Here is a 19444-nt window from a genome sequence, read left to right as displayed (position 1 = left end):
TATTCAAAAGTAATTACATACCATGATATTTCCTCTGGAGCTCTTGCTGGACTTGCTGAGAACTTCCACCATCAGGCCGCATGAAACCCAGGAGCCTCTGTTGCAGATTGGCTGGTGTGCTGAAACTGCAATTCCAAAATAAAAAGAAATGCTAATATGATTACAAATACTGAATCTTTTAAAGATGAAATCTAACAACTCATTTTTAGCACCTGAATAGTTGAAGCTGGAGACCATACATACACTTCAACTCAACACAGATACATATAGTATAGTTTTTCAAGTGCTGGACATTAAATATCACTAGTAAGTTTAACACAATGAATACCACCTTGGGTTTCCAAGGGCTCCTACTGTAGCAAACTGTGAATTTCTATCCAGAAATTCTTGTAAACCTTTTAGTTCTTGTAGTACACATTCCAGCACATGGGATGGAACACTGCTTTCTACCTGCAAAAGAAGGGAAGACTTCTTTACAGAAAGCTTAGTTTCCAAACTTTTTTCCAAAAATTTACAATTTTAAGCTAAAGTCACGAAAAAGACAAACACAAAGAAGGTAGCAAATAAAATAAATTAAAAAAACAGCAAATAAATAGCATAATAGTAATGCTATCGCTAGAACACAACATTATTATACCACAGTCGTTGAGGAGGGGGCACGCATGTGAAGAGGCAGTAGTCCTCTGAAGATATACAGTATTCAAGATGCTACTTTGCCCCTCTGATAACCCAATCAGCTGTGTTTTACTATTTCCAACTCTGAACTAAAACAATGATTGAGCATTGCTAAGACAGAGTATAACTGCAAAGGTCTTACAGCATCTCCCAGGTACCTTGTAACTTGAGGAAGAAAGCTCATGTAGCAGTTAATTTGCATTGCTGAAATTACTCAGTTCAGGATTCTATTAACATCCACAGTCAGAAAAGATTTTGTTATTTTGATCATGCACAAAAAGTGAGACACCAAGATGTTAGTCAGAAGGATGCTGGAAATTTTTTTATGTCCTTACATAAATGCAACATTTATCCTAACAGACTAAAGCATTTTATTTTTAGGCTTTGTCTGGAGGGGCTATGCAGAAATGAAGGAAGTGCAATCACTAAACACGGAGAAAACTGGCCATTGCCATTTAACAACAGAGATCAAATTACAGTTAGGTTTCTTAAAAAGTAACACTCAAAATAGTAGCTCAAAAAGATTTAAAACCTATAATTACTCCTCAGTTAAGAGTGCATCACTTAAGAAAACATTCAAATGACAAAGATGGTTTTTTTCCTTATCAGTTTATAATTGGGAACAGAAGTATAACAGGGCTTAAGGTATATACTATAAGAAACTTTTAAAAATACAAAATAATCTTTTACATACTGCAACAACTTCTCGATTGCCGCTTTTGAAAACTCTCTCCACAACTATACTGCCATCCCAAATATTTCTGCAACAAGAGTACCGTGTTAAAAGCCAAGTAATTTAAGCAAGTATTTTTGCAAGTCGTCTATATATAATTTCATAACAAAGAAATGGTAATGCTTTTTACTTCAAGATCCAAAATAAGGATTTAATTTGAATGAAAATTAAACATTCAAAAAAAGTTACCATTATACATTTCTGAATGGTACAGATATAGATAATTAACAAAATTTCAAATTTCAAAACTTTAATCAAATGAAGTTTGACGCTCTCAAATACTTTAAATATAGGCCAATATTATTCTCTGGAAATACAGTGTAAGCAAACAAGTGTCATAACAAAAATTTCTTTCCCAGCCAGCATGCAGAGAGGTGACCAACATATGAAGAGCTCTGTTCTTGCCTAGGGTCTTTAATAATACAGGACTCAACATCCATGTAACAGAATCCTCTTTAGTCTTGCGTCATTGCTCCGATTTGAGCATTCTGTTTAAAGCTCCTTAAGAGAAAAGACTTCAAGCCAGGACTTTGATCCTGTGAGTCCTTCTGCATTTCTGTTTCATCCTTTAGTACGAGTTTGAAACATACAGCTCATAGGTTTGAAAAATAAAACCGCATTTTTCAGAGTTGTGCATATACACTTGATTGCAGGATCAATGTCCAAGCAACTTTCTTGTGCTAGTCATTCACTGAATGTATGTTGTAGTTTAACCTCAGCCAGCAACTAAGCACTACACAGCTGCTCACTCATTCCCCCCCCGGTGGGAGAGACTCGGAAGGGTAAAAGTGAGAAAACTCGTGGGTGGAGATAAAGACAGTTCAATAGGTAAAGCAAAAGCCACACACACAAGCAAAGGAAAACAAGGAATTCATTCCCTACTTCCCATCGGCAGGCAGGTGTTCAGCCATCCCCAGGAAAGCAGGGCTCCATCACGCGTAATGGTTACTTGGGAAGACAAACGCCATCACTCCGAACGTCCCCCCCTTCCTTTTTCTTCCCCCAGCTTTATAAGCTGAGCACGACGTCATATGGTATGGAATATCCCTTTGGTCAGTTGGGGTCACCTGTCCTGGCTATGCTCCCTCCCAGCTTCTTGTGCACCCCCAGCCTACTCGCTGGTGGGGTGGGGTTGAGGAGCAGAAAAGGCCTTGACTCTGTGTAAGCACTGCTCAGCAGTAACGAAAACATCCCTGTGTTATCAACACTGTTTCCAGCACAAATCCAAAACATAGCCCCATGCTGGCTTCTGTGAAGAAAGTTAACTCTATCCCAGCCAAAACCAGCACAATGGATTATTATTAATAGAGCTGTAAAAAGAACGTATTATATCAACGGGTACTTCATAAACACAACATAGAAATGCACTTTACTAATTTCAAATTTAAATGCTATTAAGATGGAATTCACCACCTACAAGCATTAGGGAAAAAAAAACTATGAAACAAATTGAGTGACAGAATCTCTTTTTACACAAACACCTCACCCTATAATCCGAGCAAAGTATATGCAGATGCCATTGTGCCTTCCAGAAAATACTATCTCGGGACCCATCATTCCACTAATGGATGTACCGGGGTGAGAGATGGAATTCCCAGGAGGAAACATGGGCGTTGACATACTAGGAGGTTGTAAACCTAGGTTAAAAGTAGGTAAATATTACTCATTTGAATGCAAATAAAAAAGCCTAGTTGAAAAAAAATTTCTCCGGGAAAAGGAGGCATTACCTTGCCCAGGTGGTGTCAAAAAGCTAAGATTAGGATATGGACTATCAACAGCCAAAGGGGAACCTAAAAGGGAAAAGAAATAAAGGTAAGTTTGTTAAAAACAAACAAAACCCAAACCAAAATATAACCCATAAAATCCCTGTGCAAAAGCAGCAAAGTTGTTAAATGAAGTACTTTAAAGTTAGAACTATTCCAACAGCTTTTATTTCTAGTTGAATACCAAATTGCACTCATTTCTTATCAACTCAACACTCCACAAGTGAATCAAATGGATACGCTTCTTTCAAGAGCAGTTATTAAGCAATTTTTTCCAGCATTCACGTGTTATTTATTGTACACCATCTGTTCCCTGCATTGCATATAATACTGTCCACATACTTTTTCTTGTTCTTTACCTTCTGACTGCTCCCATTTTTATACGGGCACCTATTTTCAAAGCACTCACTTTCAGTCATTTAAATCTTTTCAAAAAACATCAATTTTACCTTCAAAGCATTCAAATCAAAGAAACTGGTATTATTACTATTCATTTTTACATAGGGCAGTTGGGCAAACACTACAGCAACACTGTTAACTTGGAACACTCACTTTGAGACTGTCCATGGCCTCAGATTCAGCTGTGAATATTCAACCCTTCTGCAAATTAAGTCTGAATACCCAAAACATGAGGAACATGTGTGGTCATCTACAAAAACGTCCATGTACCATCAGCATGTAGGATGATATATCACAGAAAGGGCAAGAAAACTGGCACTCTGAAAATTTGGCTTTTAGCAGAGAATCAGTCCTTCTTGCCTTACTCACTACAGTTCTCTCAACTTGGCAACACACAACAGCGCAAAGGATAACAAAGTCCTTCACTAAACAGTGCCAATGCATTCTCAGAGCACATTCTCCTGTACGCCAAGCAAAGCACACACTTGCAGAAGAGCAGCATGTGAATGCATGACTAGACTTTCAACAGTGAGAAGGAGAGGGAACTAAGTCAAAGGTGCCTGGCCTTTTAATGCTAACATTATTGTAATGTAGTTTCACATGCAAAATTTCACGGTGTTTTAATCAACTTCTGTCAGCACTGTCTGACCCACCACATGGGACATCCACAACACCAGAATCTTAATTTCACATGACAGTTCTCTACCCTTTGAGCAAACGGAGTACGTAGTGGCAGAAGAATGGTGCCATATTCCACCTGGATCTGTCACTGAAGCAAAATGGAAAGACATGCTTTGATACAAGGTTTCAAAGAGGCATATATGACAGCAAATGATAAACATAGCCAAACATTTAGACTTTCGAAAAATACATTTACTTCAAAAAGGAGTCACCTTATTGATTACAGAGCTTCCTGTCATTTCGCCCACACCTTACTTTCATTCTCAGTCTGCTGCTAGCACCTGTTCTCCCCATAGCTGCTGTCCTCCCTAACTCAGATTTAATTTTACACTCTTATGCCTTGCCTCAGCTCCTGCCCACATTGCTATTGTTCCACACCATCAGTCTTGGAAAGTGATGCCATCGATGCATTAAAAATAGCCATTCTTCTTAGTGTTTTAATACTAGTTAAGAATGCTGAAAAAGAGGGTCAACTGTTTTTCCAGAACTTCATCCCAGTTCAGCACATCTTTCTCCAATACTTATGAATTTGGATATATGTCAAAACCAGTACTGAAATGGAATTTCTTTGCATTCCAGGCAATCAAGTTTTTTCCCAAGTCTGACATGTAAAATTGAATGCCAAATGTCAGATAAGGGTAAAGGATCTTGGAAATTAACGAGTGCCTGATAAAAAAATAATGAATTTAATTCAGTAATTCAAATCAGAGTTCCAAATTCATCATTATGAATTTCTTTTTTAAAAACCCTTAAGATCTGGAATTGAATAAGACATGTTAAGGGACAACTTCCTGAAACAACTGAAATTTAAGTGAATCTGAGCAATACAGAAAGGCCTCCACTCCAACAAGCATCAAATTCTGAGGAGAAGGAATAGGCACTATTCTCATTTGTAAGTGGCACTGACGACCTAAGCAGAAACCAAACATTGAAGCTAGAGCTTTAACAGGGAGAAATCACTCCAAACGACCAACCCATTTCTTGATCAAAAGTTTTCTTCTCATAAGCAATATCTGCAGAGGTATGAAAATGACACTGTAAGAAGATACTCTGCTATAGCCACACAACAACCAACTAATCTTTGTAAAGTTCAAACTATCGTATTGATAGATTGTTCTCTGGCTGCTGAATTGCCTCTGGCAGCAACAAACGTGTATCTTCTTCATGTAATCTTAATAGATTATATGCAAATCCAGACATAGTTTAAGACCACATCACCCTCTCACTAAATCCAAAAATCACTCAAGAGAAATGGAAAAAACTCTGTAATTAATTAGCCAGTGAATGGAAAATCAAGGACTATTTCAGACAAAAAGAAGACAGGTACTTGTGAGAAGACAAAATACAACCAATTTAAGGAGAAGAAAAAAAAACTGTCCAAAACCATTAAATGCTTGCTACTTACCAGCAGGAACAGGAGAACCCAAAATAGGTCCAACATTGCTTGGAGGAGGCAGAGCTGACGGAAATCTCATTTGTGCTTCTCCACCATACCTAAAGTTCACATGCAAAGACAAAAATTCCTCACACTTCATACACAGTCCATTTAATTTTCACGTCTTTGAGAATTAACAGCAATTTTGGGGTTCTTTTAAAATGGGCAATAAAAAAACCAGCATAACTTTTCAGAAATATTTGTGACTGTATGATACTTTTGGGAGAGAAAAAGAAAACTAACTGAATACATGTTATATGAAAAACATTAACACATGCAATTGTAAAGGTAAGTTAGATGAACAACTAAGTATTTTTTTGTGGATGTTTTAAGTTCTGTGATGATATGATCAGGCTTTAAAGAGAAATTTACCAATTCTCAAAATCAAAGTTTATGCTTTAGTATCTTTTTAAGGTTTGCCTCTACAGGAGTGGAAAGAAGGACACAGTTGAGATGACCCATGCTTATCTTTCTATTGTCCACAAATAATTTCTATCTCTCTCTCCCCTATATTGCTACATGAGCACTTTGTTACTTCTTCCTTTGCTTACACTCATCTCTCCAAAGTTATCATCCACATTTCCTCTCAGATCTTGTAATGTAATTGTGTTTAACAAAGAGCAACTATTCACAGCCTGCTGAGAATAGCTGACTTGATCTAACACTTGCACAAGTTTTCGAAAAGAACAACCAAGCTTTTGGGAACATAACACTCGAACTCTAGCACAAACATACAGTCAAAGCTGCACGTTTTATCATCACTCTCAACAGCTGTATCTTACCAAAACCCTTTTCTCCTCCAGGCTACATGCCCTGTGAGGACAGCCAAGAGACCCACAATATACCAACTTGTTTAAGGCAGCTAATTAAAATATACAAATCTGCACCATACCAAGGATATGCAGTACTTAAGATACATAGATGACAAATTAATCCTCCAGAGTGGAAGCCCATACTTCCTCACTCAAGTTGTAGTGGAGAAAACCAACCCAACCAACCAAAAAAAACCAAAAAACAAACAAAAAAACCCCCAACATCTGTGACCAAGAGCCATCAGGCCCTGAACAGGTTTAAGTCCATTTGAATATAAATTTTCTTGGTGCAGTGGTGAACAGCATAAATAACTAAAATATGTTAAGAATAAAACCTAAAAACAAAACAAAAAACCCAAACCGAAAAACCTCACAAAAATTAAAAAATTTGTCTGTTCTTTTTGCAGCTGTCCGAGTTGGTCTCATTAAAGTTATTACTACACACTGCACTTCAATAAACCGGGATACTGTGAAGTATAGGTAAGTGCATTTCAAGCAGATTAAATTACATTTTCAATAGCCGCCTCTACATGTGGAATGCAAGGGGAGCTAACCAGAAATCACCATTAAGGAAGCTTCCTTTGTTGATGAGCCCTAAATTAGTGCAAAAGCATATTCCACCAGGTTTAATGGTCTATGCTCATTTTAAAAGAATGCTTGCCCAATGCAGCAGGTTAAAGAGCCTGTACAATTATTTAGTGGCTCTAGTGATCCTGAGCATAATATTCTGAATAAGCTACAGAATTGAAACTTACCTGAAAAAAGCTCGAGTAGCCCAGGCAGATACTTCTCTATCACATGCAGCATTAGAACAGGCCAAGATAAGGCAAGTGGCACAGGCCTGATCCTCCTAGGGCATATACTATTAGTGTGGCAGCTTATATCAAGTTGATAAGAAATGTATAGAAATTATATTGCACAATAACTAGACAGTAAATACTTTTTGCATCATTTTATTTAGAACACAGGGAAATCAGCTCTTCCTAATTATAGACAAGAAGTGAACCATAGTGAGGCATCCCACTGTAGCAGGTAAGTTTTTGTTACACACAGTTTTTGCAAACTCAGTACAATTACTGGTAGGAAACAATCTCCATGTCTGTCACCTAATTTTGACTAAGATTCATGCAATTTTTACAGAAACATAAATTAAAATTGTGTTTTAAGAAAAAGATCTATACAAATAATGGTTTGCATATTCTAATGACATGTTAAAATATCACTTAATATGTCATATCAAAGCACAAGAGAATAGATTACAGTGAACATTCACTATAGATACTAGTACTAGTATCAGTACTAGTCAAATTAAAAATGTAATCCATGACAGTTTCCTTCCTGCTTGTTTGTTATTTACCTTAAACAAAAAAATAGACCAATTATACACATTTCTACTGGCCTTCAAAACGTAAAAACCTCTTGTAGTGGTAGGAATTTAACTTTTTTAGAAAATCTTCCTCCCCTGCTCTTAGATGAATTCGTTTCCAAAACTAAGAACTGCATTATACTCCTGCATACAGACATATAAGAATTTCAGGGAAAGTGAACTACATTTACATTTTTAGATATCATAAAACGAGAAGTTATTTCTCATTATACAATTTTATGTAGACAACAGAGGAGGAAAAGCTAATACTTTAATCTATAAATGAAACGTTAACTAGAAGTTTAGAGCAACAACAAAAAGATGCTAAAGAAACTGATTAGATTTACATAAATACTGTAAATCTTCCATTTTTCATAACAGGTTAAAAGATCTTACCTGATGCAACTTGAAAAATCTTTCAATCTCTTCTCCATCTCCACCTATATTGCTAACAAGCAGATGCCGCAGCTGATCAACAGGTCTGAGTTTATGAAACATAAAGCTTCCCTGAAAGTAACCCAAAATAAGTTAGAATAAAGTTGTCTTTACTCTGGCCATTCCCCCTCCCCACAACACTTATCTTTAGCATTCTGAATTTTGCTTTGTTGCACTATTGGATCGAACTATAAAGTGAATGGTGCCTAAAGCCCAGTTCCCGTTCACATGCAGAAAATTCTCTAGTAAGTCTAGGAAAGGCAGGAAAAATACTGCAATGGCTATAAACTCTCCATAAACTGAGTTAATTTTGCTGTTCTTAGCCTAAAATGAAGCATACAATACAAACATATAGCAAGTATATACAGAAAAGAAAGGCTTTACGTATCTTGCAAATCCTCAAAACTGCCTGGAAAAAAAATGCTTGAAGAATTCAGGATCAAGGGCATGGTAAGACTCTACACTCCATCATCTTGCCTGCATCCATACTAACTACTGGAGAGGTCCAATTAGTGCCTTTAACAAAACAGCTGCCATTAAACAAATGCAGGTTGAGTTTACAGGTTGCAAGACATTAATGATTAAACTTCGTTTTTTAAATTGCCTATTGGTTAAGATATGAAGTGCCCTAAAATATTGCTAAATTTAATCAGAAAAGAGAAGTAGCAAAGTTAATTTCTTTTTTCTTTTTGTGGGTTTTGTTTTTTAAAACCCTTTCAAAAAATCCTTTTGGAACTTCTATGACAAAGAAGAAGTTATTTATTCAAATTTCAATTGCCAACAATATTTACTCAAACTATATTTTCTGGGCAGCCAGTGTCTTTGTTTCAATTTCATATAATCATGAGTATAACCAAGGTTAAAAGAACTTCTCCGATGATCTTTACCTACAAAGGTCTCTGGAGACCAACAAAAACTATTAATGCACTGTACAAGAGAATCTGACCCAATAGCTTCGGGTAAATTTAAAATAGGTACAGATGGTTTCAGCAATCTTCTTCCTTATTCCTTTTTATGTTCAGTATATAATCCTTAAAACATATCCAACGTGAAACATTTACAGGTTAGATCAGTCTTCCAACTTTATACTTACTCTTCTGATTTCCTGTATCAAGAAAAGTAATACTCACCTGGGCTGAAAGCAGAACAAACTTCTTAGGTGGCAGCATGTGTTGCTGCACAACAACAGGTGAATCAGTTATTGGAATAATGTCTTTATTTAGCGGTGTTACAATCTTCTGAACTTTAAATTCATCGATAGCAGAAAGAGCCCAGGAATGTCCATCAACACGGGTGGTCATCTGAACAACAGATAGATATTATCCAGAGTTTGGTAGCAGACATGGATTTTGTACGTCCACGGTGATATTTTACTATTTACCATTTAAAATTACACAGAATAGAATCTACTCTTGAAACAAGAAAACAAGCAAGTTCTTGTATTGTCTAACAGAAGGTTACCACCAAATTTATAGCTATATATATCGCTGCTTTTGGGAGACAGGGAATAATATATTGCTTCTTTTGGGGTAAAGGGATAGTGTTTTGTATTTAAATGAAAAAGAACTTGCAAAGTGCGATCCCTTAATGCTGCTACAATATAAATAGCAACAAGCTGCTAACCATATCAGAACTAAGTACCAAAGATATGATGAATTTAAATTATTTCTTAAAGAATCAAAAAATGCTGCAACTGAATCATAAAGGTTACAAGAGCTTCACAGTTCGTAGCACTACTTCAAATATAACTCAAGAAGAGACATATGGTAGTGAAGACATTCCAGAAAACTATGTATGCTAACAAGGAAGAAGTGCTGCTCAAAAACTGCAGTTTTGTTTGGGAAACCTAGCTGTCAGTTACTGTCAAATGCCTTGGAAAAAAGAGAGAGGTCAGCACTTGGGATATTTATGTGTAAGTTTTTGCAGGGAAGGGATCTGGAGTAATTATAAAGATTATAATTCATTAATTCTGCCTTTGTAAGTTATTAAAACAGCAGACAAATCAAAAGCTGGCTTCGAAACTTTTAACTTATACAGTCTCTCTATTCATTCCAACTCTGCCACTGCTCCTCCAATAATACTATTTTTGACATGTCACTCCTCTACTTCAGAAGACTTCAGACTTCCTTTAGAGCTGGAATACATGAAATGTTCTCCCTGAACTGACGCAACTAATGCCCTCCAAACCCCTCTTACAAACCCACTTATGTAACTATTAGGAAAAAGAAAATCAAAAAAAAGGTGAAATAATGAAGAGATTAATCATGTCTGAAATTTAATGAAGACGTTGCATATCAGTTTAAATAAACAAACTCTAGCATCTACATTTTAAACAATCTTAGCCAAATTTTATCCTGATCAACAAACACCACTATGGACCGTGCGTGGACAATGTCTTCCTGTGCTTGTCCACAATACGCAGCATGCTATAGACAACAATATTTTCAAATATGTTAATCAGAATTCAACTCTTAGAAGTCAAGGCAATTGCTTTTGATACAGAGCTTGCATCAAGCTAGAAAGTATGGCTGAACTAGGAATCCCTACTAAGAGATCAGTTCCCATTCACCGACAAAACTGCCTATTTTTTTTTTCTTTGAAGCATTTTGGTAAGTAGCTTTGTAAGTGTTTCCAAACTCCTCGTGGAAGTTTTCTGTGAACTACCCATCTCTTGCAGATAGTATTATTCAAGTATCTGTTACCAGAAAGGAAAAAATAATATCTAGATTCCATCAAAATTGTATAAAAGTTTGCTTTCGTACCTGTGTTTCCATCATTGGCTTTTGAAAAGGGAAAGAATCATGATTGATACACCACAGGATGTCATTATCCTCATTTTCTGAAGCTGCCATCAGCAGGACCCCTAGCAAGAACAGCGATATTAAGTTTGTATTAGAAGCAATAATCATGCATTAGACGCAAATTCATTAATTCGTTCCTTATTTAGCAAAAATCAATATTTAAGCCCTAATCATATAATTTGAACAGCAAATAATATCTCCTGAGTTTCTATGTCATAGGGTTCTTCAGAAGGTCACTTTTAACACTATTTGCCATCTACTCTAAAAGGTACAAACAAAAAATGAGCCTAAAATAGGTAGAACATGCCTCAAAAATTACATGTTTAAACTGATCACGGATGAAAAAACATCCGGAAGTGACTTCAAGGATAAAAATCAGTATGTATCACTAAAAGTGTCAGCAACATAGAGACATTTCCCCCGCCACATTTCTGCAGCACTTTTAAAAATTCAGCCTACAATCAGAAGTGACATAAAGCTGAACCATCTGGCAGTTTTTTGGTATCTTACATGGTATCAGTAGCTAAATGAGTTAAAAAATAAACCACAGTCAGCACACACTAAACTCGGCATAAGAGGCACTAAACAGGTAAGAAGCCTATTCTATCTCCTGCTTCCAAGAACTAATCACATGTGGCTAGAGACATGTAGGCGAATTTGAGCACGTTAAATCTATTTTATGGGGAGATTAGAAGAAAGAAAAGGTTGATCAACACATGAACAGAGTTCTCTACTCAAACACTGCACTCTGCAGAAAGAACTAAATTCTGAAAAATATGACTTCCAAAAACTCTCCCATTAACACACAGAAGCAATGCTTAGTTCTCAGTTATTCCCACTATTCAAACTCCCCAATGATAAAACAGCATGATAGTGACCATCACTTTAAAAAAAAAAAAAAAAAATCAGTCTCATCTGAGCTGTGTTCCACTGCTTACCTTTGCTATAAAGAGCTCTGTGAACCTTTGCAGGCTTCTCCACATTAGAAGAAGCTGAAAATCCAGGCGGCAAACGGACATGAACCAAGGTTAACATGGAGGGACGAGCTGTTGGATGCTTAAATTGTGAAGTACTAAAATACAGTCGGACACCTGAACAAAAGATAAAAAAAGGTCACAATTTTGCTAAACTGTGCAGATGACACTTACCAGTTTAAAATGGGGGAATTAGCATTGCTTTCTTACCTGCATGTGTAATTGCTAGTAGTTGGCAGTCTATGGATTCAGAATTTTCAATCACTGCTATTTGAACAATAGGCTTAAATACAGAACGATCTATTGTTCTAAAAAACAAAACAAAAAACCCCCATACACTCTCAATCCAAAGAAATAACCAAACAACATTCTTCAAAACTACAGCGTGAAACTATTGGCCTTAAAGGAAGCCTCTTACATTATAATTGTCATAAATATATACCTGGCAATGCTCCCAGCAGCAGAAACTATAGCATTTTGTGAAAGAGAAGTAATCCTGGTCATTCCTTGACCATCTTGTCCCAAATCGTAAACCTGCAATTCAATAATACAGCTTAGTGATTTATACAGTTGAATTAATTAATACAGCCTCACCTATCAAGCAGCAACTCAAACTCTATTTTCATCCTCATGTTTCCATATAATTGAGGGGAAGATCAAAAGGCTACTCTTTCCTCAGAAGAAAGTATTTTAGGTCTTCAGAACAAACTCTGTTACAAAAAGATAAACTGGAATAATATCCTGACATACCTAGAGAATTCCCAGATAATGAGGAAAACTTAAAAAGTTATATACACATTAGGAACGTAGGCAACAGTCATTAGAAGTCACATACTTGCAGCACTCCTTTTTCTGAGCGGGTGTGTAAGATGTTTCGAGAGTTGTCAATGGCGATTTGAACTACAGGATCTGGCAAGGGGGGGGGGGAAGGGAGAACCAGCAAATCAACACTGGATTAGGTGCAAACAAGTTTAAGGCATAATATCTATAAAATAATTAATCGTAAGTTAACAAAAACTGCAGGAGTCCCACACAGAACTCCTACCGGAAGTGATTTAAAACAGCGATCAATTTCACACAATTATTAGTAAACTAAAAAAAGAGCAAGAAATTGTACAATAAGTTCAAATTAATTTTCCACTAAACAGTGAAACAGGGTGAAATTATTTACTTAAAGATTTTAGTGTTTGCAGTGATCCCACTAAACACATATTAATTTTGTGCTACACAAGACTAACTTTAGTCATAAATGTCAAACTTTCCAGGCTTTGGTATCTATATCCTGAACTAGACACGCAAACAAGTGACCTGATTTTTATAATCATCAGTCACTGCAAGTTTCATTGACAATACCTAAATGCTCGGAATGAGGAAACTATTCAGTCTGACTTCTTGGTAGTATTATTTAAAAGGCTACATTAAATTATCGGGTTTAACATCAGTACTTACCATCCTCTGAGAATGTGAACTGTAGCAATGAAGGAATAAGGAAAGACAGCGCGCTCTTTGAGTGATTAATTTTTCGACAGCGCTGGCTAAACCAGCCTGCTTCAGCCTACAATTTAAAATAAATACAGCGTCAGAAAAAAAACCCAAACAAAAACCAGAAACTAGCACTTACATTTAAAAAGTCGTTAACAGGACAAGTATGAAAACAAGTAAAAATCTAACTACACACCATTGATTTAATTAAAAAAGTATATACTATTCAATTGAAAGAAATAGGCGATCATTAAAAGGAAAATTTTACATAAAAAAGGGTACAGGATGTCAGAATTTTAATTTTATTTTTGAAGTTGACCAAAGCTGCATTGCTATTCCTCATACAATTACTACTTCTTAGTGCAGCTACACTAAGACATCAGAGCTGTTGCGCAACCAACCCATGCAACATAATTACAGAAGAAAAAAGAATGGCAAACCTGACATGTTTTAGAACTCTTAGTGCCTAGATCCCACAATCATGAAACAATGAAAAATGCCTGCGTGTAAAACCTATAGTCACCTGGTATGCTACTTCATACAGGCAGCCATCTTTTCCAGCCAAAAAGATACGCCCGTTATCAGTGGATGTTATGGCCAGAATGTAAGTATTGTCAGTAGGCAGCGAATAGAGAGGGTCTGGTAGCAGCTGCATTCCACCAGACATACTGTCATTGAGCGATCCAGTACCTTAAATAAACACATAAATCCTCTTTAGTTTTTAAGTTGTTCTAATAAATATTAGAAGTCTGTGATAAGAAGCATTTCGGAAAACAGGAAAAATTACAGCAAGTTTCATAGTTACTAAACACATTCTGGACTAGCTATTCTCCACTCTGCGAACTGCAGAGTAACAAATCTTCTGTTTTTAAAAAAAGGTAAATTAAATTCCTTGTATAAGTTTCCAAGTAAGGAAATGCAATGTTTTCCATTTCTATACATTGTCATCTTCTCTAAACCATGACAAGTCTAAACCACAGATTTATATTTTTTTTCTCTTTCACATCAAGATAGTATAAAAAGAGAACAAAAGATTGTAATCCTCTCACTTTCTCCAAACAATTCTGTATTTTCTCTATTAGTATACATGGCACAAAAAAATGGTATCAGGTTCTCAGTTTCTGTGGCTGGAATACAAATGCCAATGAGGTTAATGAACTGTATTCACCAGTTCCAAGATTCATGCCCATCTCTTCTCTCCCTCTCTAACATGCTGTTTAATTAAAAGGAGCACCTGTTTCAAAAACTCTTTTCGTGTTAAACAGGTGAATAATACCACTTAATGCTCCTGTGGGAGTCCAGGATCCAGCAAGTGCACACCCCATAAAAATTATTTTCCCCTGTCTGTAACATGATTTAAAAATTAGCAACGTGCTTAGCACATGGTCTTGTTTTCCTTTTTTTTTTTTTTTAATTTTTTCAATGGCTACTCATAAAACAGCCATGTATACTTGTTAATGCATAACTGAGAATGAGGGGGGAAGAAATAATTACCTGCTTGTATATTAGCACAACTAAGCCCTAAAATCACAATATCCACGGGGGTAGCCAAAACAAGTAAGTGTCGTACATGAGGCTGGAAGATACCTAAAGATAAGAAAATAAAATTTTAGTTTGCAGCCAACCTGTCAGATCACAATAATGTATCCAATGTATCCATTGGAAAGACACATTGACTGATTAGAGGGAATAGTCATATTTAAGACCTAATGATCTGTGAAAGTTTAGAATTAGAAAGGAGTATCAGTCAGCAGTTCAGCTTCCAGTTCATGAAAGATAGGATCTTTAAAATGACATTTTTCTTATAAACGTGCTTCCTTTAAATTCAATCCTATTGACAATTCAACATTGACTTCAATGTTATCTAAGCAGTAGCTACCAAAAGAACTGGGAGGGCTAGAAACCAGGATCTCATGGAAGTGTAAATTTATAAACAGTACAAATGCTAGAGTACGATGTGGCAAAAAAATGCAAACTTATTAGTGTAAATGATTGTTAAACTATACATTATTTTTGGCTTGTAATTAATTTCATAATGTTTCTAAAAGCAAAACAAACCCATGCATCTTCCGTATACATACATACACGCACAAACCCCACAGATTTTCACATATGCATATATAAAAAAACACGTATAGAAGGTTCAGTAACTGCCTAATTCTAGTCACTGTCATGTATTCCTTACCTCCCTTTGGCTTTACAAGACCCACTGCAAGAATAGTTTCACTAAGACCATCAAAATAAGCCAGATCTCCCCTGTCAACAAATAAGAAAAAAAACCACCGCTGCAGAAAACTTGTCATGTTGTATCACATAATAACCAAGTAAATAAAATCAGACTCTGTATATTTAAAAATTATTAATACTTATTCTAACACTCTGAAGCCACCTACATCTTTTGCTTTGGGTGAAAGCAGGTCGAGCACAATGGAATGACAGAGAAGTTTCACAGCAAAACTATCTAGGCAATCATTTGAGCTGCCTGGAGTCCCTATAGCTGAGTTTCAAACCTAAAACCCAAATGCAGTATTCTATATTTTTGGATTTCATTAATTCATACAGTCTACTCTGAATTACATAATGCAGCATCTGCAATGCTGATTAACATCAAGAGGGAGGAGCTTATATGATTTTTTTGTTCCCCATGAAAACTACCTAAAGCAAGAATTCCCAATCTCCTCCCCAGCACCTTATGCTTAACACCATGCAGTGCTGTTTTATTTGGGGAATGTATTTAATACACTGTGACACAACGTAAATGTATAGATACAAGCTTTGTGAGCCACTATCTGAACTTTAATCTTCTTAGGAAATGCAACAATATATATAAAACAATTCTTACTAAAAGAATTCTTATTATATAGGCAAATAAAGAAGGAAACTTGCAAATTATAAACATATCACTGCCATTTGAAAACATAATGAAATTATCTGCAGTTTTATGCTAGGCAGGAGAGCTTCAATCACAATACTTCAAAGTACTAATGCTGCATTACCTACCCTTGTGGGAATGACTGGCCACTTACATGCATCAGAGTACTTACCAAGTCTACTTAGAAAAGTGAGGCAATTAGTATAATTTTTTTCTACTTTTTTGGCATAAGCAAAGCCTTAGCATAAATACAGCAATAACTTTAGGATATTAACTATGTCTAACCCTAAACAAATGCATTTTCCTTTCTTTCATCTCTACATGATTTGGCAGCAATATTACTAACTCTTAAAAATCCTTAAACACTTATTATTCAAAAGTTTTAGTAAAACCTGAAAGGAATCAAGGTAAGTTAAACTAAATAGCACACCTCTGTGCTACCAGTAAACAATCTCCCACTACTGCAATCGCTTAATTCCCATATAATACCAATAAAATATCATCAGGAACGTGTTCTGTACATACCCGTCTTCATAGTTCCACATAAAAATGTCACTGTCGATGGTGAGCCACGCTCTGCTGATTTCTGGAAATACTCCCATCATACAATTGCACTGCATATCTGAAGCACTGCTGATGTAAGGACTAAATGCATTTTGGCTAGCAAAGGCAAAATCCCCTTTGGGGCATTTAAAAAAAAATAATATTACTTTATATACAGTAGTACACAAACTATGTACCATAAACATTCAAAATTATTCATACAGAAACTAATTCCACCAGCAACTCTACACAAATGGACCTTGTTACCACTTGGAGCCTTATGAAGGGAACGTAAACAATATCAAAGTTCATTACTGGGAGTCTGACAGAAAGATCAAGGAAGAAGATTATGGAAGAAAAAAGTTCGTTTCTATTATGACTTACACAACCTAACACATAATTTTTCATAAGGATACGTCCAAACTGCTCCACTAGCTCTGGGGGAAGTGGGACTCTGCGGACGGAGCTGATCTCTGGAAGATTAGGTATTGACAGCAAACCTGGTCCTTGCAAAGGATAATCCATATCTGACATACCAGAAACAGTAGGGCTACCTGCAATTAAGAACAACAAAAAGATTAGACTTCTTATAAAGGATGAGAAATTTATAAAAAAAGGTTTATATTCTCTTTCTCTATCTTTACCTTGTTTCCTAATCTTTTCCTTTTTTCCTAATCCTTCCTAAAGATTGTTTCCTAATCTGTGAAATCTAAATTAGACTAATCGCATTTCCCATTTTACTTTAGATGAATAACATAGGCCTCCAGGCTATGCAGGAAAAAAATGCCTTGATACTGCAGAGACTTTAAGCATATAAATACCACTACTCACAAGATATGAGTGAACAAAGGTTTCTGGAGGAGCAGGAACATAATAAATCTAAACCTCAAATCATACATGAGCAAACAGATTTGCAAAGAAACTCTTACAATAACTCATTTGGTCCCCAGTCTACTCTTTACCCCATTTTTACTGTGATGCTCTTCAGCCCTTTTTCATCGTATGGCCAGACATTAAATATGGCACATGAACAAGCCAGGAGCGTATTCCTTCACCTAGAAAAGCTCATCTGTACTCCCAGTATCAAGTTAAAATACCCATTATTTTATGTGACGTGTATCCATGATGCTGCTAGGGCAGTTACACTTTGGCCATGCGCATCACATTGTATCGTAACAGAAAACAGATACTCTTTGCTTGTATCCTGACACCTGCTGGATATATATTAATTAGGTCATCTACAGCTCTAGAGTGCCTCTTCACAGCCCACTTTGCCAGACAGCAGGCACCAATGAAGTAGGAAATGCTGTCCTGGTGTTTTAAGGAGGACAAAACAGATGTTTGAGAAGAGGTACATAACTACATGTGACACACAGCTATAGACAAATGAAAGTAATTCAAAGCGGCTTAAGAGAGATTTTCAGGTCGCTTGTAACTTAGGGATGGTGCTGGGCACTTAGTGACTCTAAGACAATTCTGCAAGAGACTTCCCAGTAGACAGAATGGAAAACAAGTGCCATTTTCTTCACCCTCTGGAGCGAGATGGGGCCGAGAAGACAACCCAAGCCCACTCCTCTCTCAGTGCTCCCTCCGTCATGGAGACATCCCACCTCCACAACTTTCACCCACGCACCAAAGCGCCCGCTACACGCCCCCCTGCCCCAAGCCTGAGAAGCCGTCAGACCCAGCCTTGTTGCCGCCCCTGAGAAGGCAGGCCCAGCAGCCGCTGTCCCCGGGGCCTTGCCAGGGCGGTACCCGCCAAGGGGAGGCGGTCGTGCCCGGCTGGCCGCCCGCTGCGGGGCCCCACGCGTGGCCGGGCAGGCGGTGCCGGCCAAGGCCGCCCTGCAGTGGGTCGCGGTGCGCCGGGGGCACCGGGGCGGCTGAGGCGACGAGGGTCGGAGGCAGAGGGCCACCGAGTGCTCCTCACCAGGCGCCGGCACCGCCAGCAGCTCGGACAGGTCCGGGTAGCAGCGATCATCCTGGATCTGCCGGTCGATGATGCGGCCCGCGATCTCCAGCGCCTCCTGCGCGGTGGGCGCCGCGGGGCTCATGGCGGCGGGCATGGCGATGGCGGGGCCGGGGCCCGGGCCGGTAGGCGACTCCGCGCACGGCCAGAAGGCGCGAGCTCGCCACCCGCCTCTCCGCCACCCGCCAAATCCCGGCGGGCCTTGCGCGCGTGACGCAGTTCCGCCGCGCCGATTGCCGCTTCGGCTGGCGGGAAGAGGGGGGAAGGGCAGGGAAGCGGGGGGCGCCTGTGGGGAAGGGGCGCTCCGCGGGGAGGCGATCGGCAACGCCGCTTGGGGCTGGGGGCCCAGCGTTGCTGGAGAGGAGCTGCCGAAGCCGGGCAGGCTGGGACGGCCGCGTGGGGGCCGCGGTGCCTCCCCGAGGGGCCCTGTGGCCCGGCGGGCCGCCGCGCCATCACTGTGGGCCACCCGAGGGCCAGGCCTGGTCTGTTGTGACGGCCCTCGAAGGC

The 19444-nt window shown here is 38.1% G+C and overlaps 1 protein-coding gene across 2 annotated transcripts in view; it reads right to left on the bottom strand.

Moving 5' to 3' along the window:
* The window catches only part of NUP155 (nucleoporin 155), a 32239-nt gene extending 13098 nt beyond the window's left edge, over window positions 1-19141 (bottom strand). Inside the window, exons 1-21 of one of the 2 annotated variants that reach the window (XM_075136563.1) lie at window positions 18899-19141; window positions 17388-17525; window positions 16954-17050; window positions 15742-15812; window positions 15051-15143; window positions 14080-14246; window positions 13524-13629; window positions 12910-12983; window positions 12517-12608; window positions 12285-12382; window positions 12039-12191; window positions 11062-11162; window positions 9430-9600; window positions 8261-8371; window positions 7254-7348; window positions 5657-5745; window positions 3136-3198; window positions 2895-3045; window positions 1370-1436; window positions 332-450; window positions 22-125 (exon numbers count right to left, since the gene is read on the bottom strand). In XM_075136563.1, the coding sequence (XP_074992664.1) occupies window positions 22-125; window positions 332-450; window positions 1370-1436; window positions 2895-3045; window positions 3136-3198; window positions 5657-5745; window positions 7254-7348; window positions 8261-8371; window positions 9430-9600; window positions 11062-11162; window positions 12039-12191; window positions 12285-12382; window positions 12517-12608; window positions 12910-12983; window positions 13524-13629; window positions 14080-14246; window positions 15051-15143; window positions 15742-15812; window positions 16954-17050; window positions 17388-17525; window positions 18899-19034 (2296 nt within the window). In that variant the 5' untranslated portion in view covers window positions 19035-19141. The remainder of the gene's footprint in view (window positions 1-21; window positions 126-331; window positions 451-1369; window positions 1437-2894; window positions 3046-3135; window positions 3199-5656; window positions 5746-7253; window positions 7349-8260; window positions 8372-9429; window positions 9601-11061; window positions 11163-12038; window positions 12192-12284; window positions 12383-12516; window positions 12609-12909; window positions 12984-13523; window positions 13630-14079; window positions 14247-15050; window positions 15144-15741; window positions 15813-16953; window positions 17051-17387; window positions 17526-18898) is intronic. The other variant, XM_075136562.1, reaches the window with a different exon arrangement.
* Between the last annotated feature and the right edge of the window lie 303 nt (window positions 19142-19444).

Source organism: Calonectris borealis, chromosome Z (assembly GCF_964195595.1).
Source record: "Calonectris borealis chromosome Z, bCalBor7.hap1.2, whole genome shotgun sequence".
Classification (NCBI taxonomy): Eukaryota; Metazoa; Chordata; class Aves; order Procellariiformes; family Procellariidae; genus Calonectris; species Calonectris borealis.
The sequence above is the reverse complement of the archived record's forward strand: the minus strand, read 5'-3'. Positions and strand labels throughout refer to the sequence as shown.